General features: G+C 26.6%; 1 protein-coding gene across 1 annotated transcript; it reads left to right on the forward strand.

Moving 5' to 3' along the window:
* Window positions 1-4,921: 4,921 nt before the first annotated feature.
* LOC122501627 (tachykinin-like peptides receptor 99D) lies at window positions 4,922-5,801 on the forward strand (the record flags this gene model as incomplete). The annotated part of the gene is given in 1 exon segment (XM_043611243.1): window positions 4,922-5,801. A coding segment is annotated over 1 exon segment (448 nt), but the record flags the coding sequence as incomplete, so codon positions are not given.
* Window positions 5,802-6,022: the final 221 nt, after the last annotated feature.

Consider the following 6,022-nt stretch of genomic DNA (forward strand, 5'->3'; position numbering starts at 1 on the left):
AAGGGACCACTTTGTCGGTTCTAGATTCCGAGATATTCGCAATTTACTAATTTTGAAGAAAAATATAGAAATTTTTTTTATCTTTTTTTCTTAATCTACAGGGTCTACCACGTCGATTCATGCAGTTTTTATTAATTTATTGACACTCTAAGTATTTTATTTCGTTGTTAGAAAAAAAAATGAAAAGGGACCACTTTGTCGGAAATCTGACAATTTTTTCATTGTTTTAAAACGAAGGGAGGGAAAAATTCGAAACCTATTGATTTTCAATCTTAAGTGTGTACTAGACTTAAAACAACTCTTATCTGAATAACTTCCCAGAAGAGCCGGAGAAATTCGCATTACAATTTTTAATTTCGTGTTTTTAGAAATGAAATTTTTAATTTTTTCTAAGATTTTTTATAATAAAGTCGCTTAAAAAATTTTTTTTAGGTTACTTTTCTTTTCTTTGCTTGAAATAACTCTAAAAAATAACACCGAACCTTTAAATTCGTTAAATATTCCACTTTATTAATTAATAACCGTATTTTTAGAAAAGGGACCACTTTGTCGGAGATCCATTATTTTGTCATTGTTAAAAAATGAGGGGGAGGGGGGGAATTCTAAACCTATTGATTTTCAATCTTAAGGGTGTACTAGTCTTAAAACAACTATTATCTGAATAACTTCCCAGAAGAACCACAGATATTCATATTACAATCTTTGATTTCGTTTTTCTCGAAATGACGTATTTGATACTCCAAACTTTAAAATTCTGTAACTCATCGAATTTTTCACCAAAAAGGTTGTAAGACCACTCAAAATTTTCCAAATTTTGTCAGGAATTCGCCCATATAGATAAGTCCAATAGTGCCAAAGTGGTCCCTTTTCATGCGGACGTCCACATTTATTTTCTACCACTTACGCCATAAAAAATATAACTACCGTGTATTTAATAACTAATTTAATTTTCTCCAACAGTTTAAAATTTACATTTCTTTACAATTTTCATCACCTTAAATATCAATTTTTCCAAAGTAATTTATGACCGCTCACTATATAAATTTTCACTTTCTCTTGGATAAACTTAAGTTTAACATATAATTACTTCCGCAACAAAGCATGACGATAATAGAGGTTCTTGTAACTTAATTACTTTCCGGACAAAAACAATTATTTCACGAGAATAATTATTATTGATTTACTATAAAATTACAATAATATTGAAAATAAAAATTTAGGTGTAAATTTTGGAATAATAATAATATTGGATCGAATGAATTATATTCCACTATTTTTCTTTCTTTTCTTTTATTTTACACTGGAAAAATACACGACAATTGATAAACTCAATATGCAAATATTAAAATTCACTCATTTTTGAAGAAAAAGTGTTAAAGCTCTTCAGGAAGCGTTTATTTTAAAACGACAGCTTGCAGAATGGTGCTTTTGAAAACTTTAACGCGTTTGAAAACTATACATTTGAATTGGAAACTAAAACGGAAAATTTGCATATATGGATTTATAGAGTCCTCAAATAAATTTTTAGACGACGTATAGGAGAAGAATTTTCCTTTTTTTCCCCTATCATTCGGGAGTGATTATGCATTGAAATTTTGAAATTGAAGAAAAAAGGATTTTTTAATTTAAATATTTTAATGAAATATCAATAGAATGGTAGTAAAAATAATGATTTAATGAATTCTAAATTTTATAAAAAATTGAAATGAATTATAATTCTATTAATTTAGTATTCTTATATATTTATAGCTATTTTTTAAATATAAAATATTTGAAAATTTTATGAAATATTTGTCCTTAATTTCAACCAAGTCAGCAAGTTTAATTAAAAAAATTATCACAATGACTAAAAAGTAAGATTTTTTTTTAATATGCAACTTTTAAAGAAAATTTTTCCATTTTTTTTATTTTTTTTTTTTTGCTTTCATAATTTAAAAATATTAAAATATTTAAATACTAAACCATGAAAGCTCACTTTAGACCATAAACCTGAGCTTGCATTAAATTTTCCCAAGTGTATTCTATGCTTAATCTGCGTTTTATCCCTGATATACCCATAATGCAAAAACCTGCTTGGCAAAATTCATATAATGTATTTCAACACACTTACACGCAATTCATGTGCGAGATTAAAAATAATAATAAAAAAAAGAATTTTCATTATTTTCCATTTTTTATGTTACAGATTAATCGTAATAGTGAAAATGAAAAGTACAATCATCTTGAGGAGGTGAACGTGAGAAAACTACGCAATTCTCATCGATCAAATGAAGAGAGAAGGACAAATTTTTACCGGAAATATAGAAGAAAAGTTTTGAGAAAAAGTGTTTAAAATTTAAAATAAAATTTTGGTTTTTTAAAGGTGAAATTTAGAGCAGAAACCAAAAAAAGTGTTTGAAAATAGGAAGTTTTGTTTATTTTTGAAGAGGAAATTGAGAGAAGAATACAAACAAGTGTTTAAATTTTAAACTAGAATTTTTATTTATTTTTCAAGAGGAAATTGAGAGAGAAAGACAACAAAAAAGTGATTAAAATAAAAGTTTAATTTATTTTTCAAGAGGAAATCGAGAAAAGAAGACAAAAAAAGTGATTTAAACAAAATTTTAATTCATTTATTTCAAGAGAAAATGTAGAAGAAGACGAAAAAAATGTTAAAATACAAAAAATTAAAATTGAATTATTTTTAGGAGGAATTTTGAAAAGAAAGAAAAAGACCAAAAAAATTAATTAACGGAAAAATATTGAATGAAAAGTGAATGTTTAGTAAAAGAGAAAAAAATTAGACGAGCTTTATTAACTTTTTGAAAATAAAAAACAAAATTTCTCCCCTTGAAGAGAGATCAAACTGTGCTTTGTTTATATTAAAAAAAGAACAAGTTTTTTTTGGTATTTATAATAAATCCACATAAGTCTAAGGAAAGAAATATTTTCGAAATGAAAAACATCACAAAGTATCGCCGACGGGGAATGAAGAACAAAAGCGAATGCTTTATAATAAGAAAATACGAACGCATTGTACTATTTGAAAGCCGCTAATGTCCACCATCCATTAGAATTTTTGATTCTCCAAAAGCTCGGTCATTATTTTTCTTCTTTTTCATTTTTCCAAAGACTGTTGAAAAAAAATTTTCCCTGCAAAAAAAATTGTCAAAAGAGAAAAAAAGAAATTGCACTTTAAATCAAATTTTCAAAAATTTGGAAATTTTCATTAATTTCTCTATGTGTTTGAAAAATATAATAAAAATATAATTTGAAAAATAGAGGTAGAAGGAGAATTTAAATTCAAATTTTACATTTTTTCATTCCTTACTCTATTTTTTTGGGAGAATATAATAGAAAATAGAGAGAAAAAAAGAATTTAAATTCATATTTTACAATTTTTCATTCCTTGCTCTATTTTTTTTGAGAGAATATAATAAAAGCAAAATAAAAAAAAATAGATAAGAAAAGAATTGAAAATGTAGAGAAAAAGAAAAAAAAGGAAAAGAGAATTAAAAATATAAAGAAAAAGAAGAGAAAGGAAAAGAGAATTGAAAATATAGACAAAAAAAAATTGAAAAATAAAAAGATGATTAAAAATACAGAAAATAATTGAAAATATAAAGAAGAATTGAAAAATTGAAAAAAGAACTAAAAATATACAAAAAGAATTCAAAAATAAAGAAAACAAGAATTCAAAAATTTAGAAAAAAGAATTGAAAAAATACAGAAAAATCTACAAATTGATTATTAAAATCAAACAAAAATTTTTTTTTTTAGTTTCAAAATTGTATTGTTAAATAATTGTTTCGATATTTTCCGAGGATTTTGAAGACTATTGGGTGTGCCTCCCATTGCGCAAAACCATTCATCTCGACGTGAATAAAACTATGAAAACAATAAAGTGGTGGGCGAGGGGAATATTGTTGGGAGAAAAGAGAAGGGATTGAGAGAGAGAGAGTGAGAGAGAAACCCCTGGTTAAAGCCGACAGTGCATGAAACGGAAGTGGAAGTGAGCTTCGATGGTGAAACTAACCACTGTATCCAACCACCATCATCACCATCCTCCCCGATTGAATTCAGGGGACAGAAAACATAGAGTTCTACTTTCCTAGAAATCACGGATGTCAACCCACTCACTCTCCAATTAATGAAAGAACTTAATGCGATTATTACAACGAATTTCCGCTGAATTGAAAAATTCACAAGAAATAAAATATTCTAGAGGAAAAAAAAGTAGCGCTGAACTGAAAAAAATTACTGCAATAAAAAATTAGCGTAGATAAAAAAGAAAGAAGAAAAAAGAAGGAAAAAATAAAAAAGGAAAAGGAAAGAAGAAAAAAGAAAGAAGAAGAAAGGAAAAAATAAAGAGGAAAGAAGGAACAAGAAAGAAGAGAAAATAAAGAAGAAAGAAGAATAGTAGAAAAAATAAAGAAGAAACAAGAAGAATAAATAAAAAAGAAAGAAAAAGCAATAAAGAAGAAAGAAAAGAAATAGAAAAATATAGAAGAAGGTATAAAAGTAGAAAAAATATAGAAGAAGGAATAAAAGTAGAAAAAATAAAGAAGAAATAATAGAATAGAAACAATAGAAGAAAAAGGAAAGAATAAGAAAAAAAAATAAATTAGAAGAAAAAATTATCACAGACAAAAAAACCGTCATCAATAAAAAAATAAAGATGAATGAAAAAATTCTCCGACTAAAAAAATCATCAGAATAAAAAAGAAGCGAAAAAATTATCCAAATAAATAAAACACCATAAGTAAAAAAAAGCACAAAAAAATATATATGAATTAAAAATAAATAAGAATAAAAAATTACCAGACCAAAAAAATCACCAAAAGAAAGTGAAAAAAATTTCGAGTAGAAAAACTCACTAAAAATTGATAATCTAAATAAATAAATTAGAAAAAATAAAAAAATAAATAAATAAAATAGAAACAAAAATTATAAAAGTAAAGAAGACGATAAAAAATCCACCGAAGAAACTAAAAAATTAACAATGTTCCGTCTCTTCATAAAATTTCCACATCCGCAACATTTTTATTCTTCAATTAAAAACAGTGAAAAATGACTCAAAATTGACAATGACTATGTAAATAAAAAGCAAAGTTAAAAAAATAGGGGCTAGCCCCCAAAGAAATGATCCGTAAGAAAAAATATTTAAAACTGGAGAAGATTTTTTTTTTATCAAAATAGATAAAAGAAAAAGAAGAGGAAAATTTCGAAACAAAAAAAAAGGTGTAATTCAGAAGAAAGGAGAGGAAATTGTTCCTCCCTTCCCGCCCTAGCTAAAAAAGAGAGAGAGAGAGAAAGAGAGAGAGAAGGGAACAACTAATGAACTAAAGAAAAGTGACTTCCGGCGTTTGTCGTGATGCAGTCACTCGAAGAGCTTTTTATTTCGACCGAGTTCCCTTTGAATTTAACACCATCATGGATTGTGGCGAACGAGACATTCTTTCGCAACGACACAAATTTAACGGACACAGAAGATGGGAATCAATTTATTTTACCATGGTGGCGACAAATGATATGGACATTATTATTCGCTGGTATGATTGTTGTTGCGACTGGTGGCAATCTCATTGTGATTTGGATAGTGTTGGCCCATAAACGAATGAGAACAGTTACTAATTACTTTCTAGTGAATTTAAGTATTGCGGACGCAATGGTGTCGACGTTAAATGTTATCTTTAATTATACCTATATGCTCAATAGTCATTGGCCATTTGGGAATTTATACTGCAAGATCAGCCAATTTATTGCAGTTCTTACCATCTGCGCCAGCGTTTTTACACTCATGGCCATTTCGTTTGATAGGTGAGTCAATTTTTTTTCTTCTTTACTATACACTTTATATTCTTTGAGAATTTTATTTTTTTATTTATTTTCTTCATTACAATAGAACTGACAACATAAAATTGGTAATTTAATTAATTTTTTTCTTTCTTCAATTATTTCGTTTACATCTAACAAATGCAAATAAATAATTCTTCTTTAAATGTCAGTTTAAACGTATTTATTAATTTAATACATAAATATA

This window comes from Leptopilina heterotoma, unplaced genomic scaffold (genome assembly GCF_015476425.1).
Source record: "Leptopilina heterotoma isolate Lh14 unplaced genomic scaffold, ASM1547642v1 Lhet_105, whole genome shotgun sequence".
Lineage (NCBI taxonomy): Eukaryota > Metazoa > Arthropoda > Insecta > Hymenoptera > Figitidae > Leptopilina > Leptopilina heterotoma.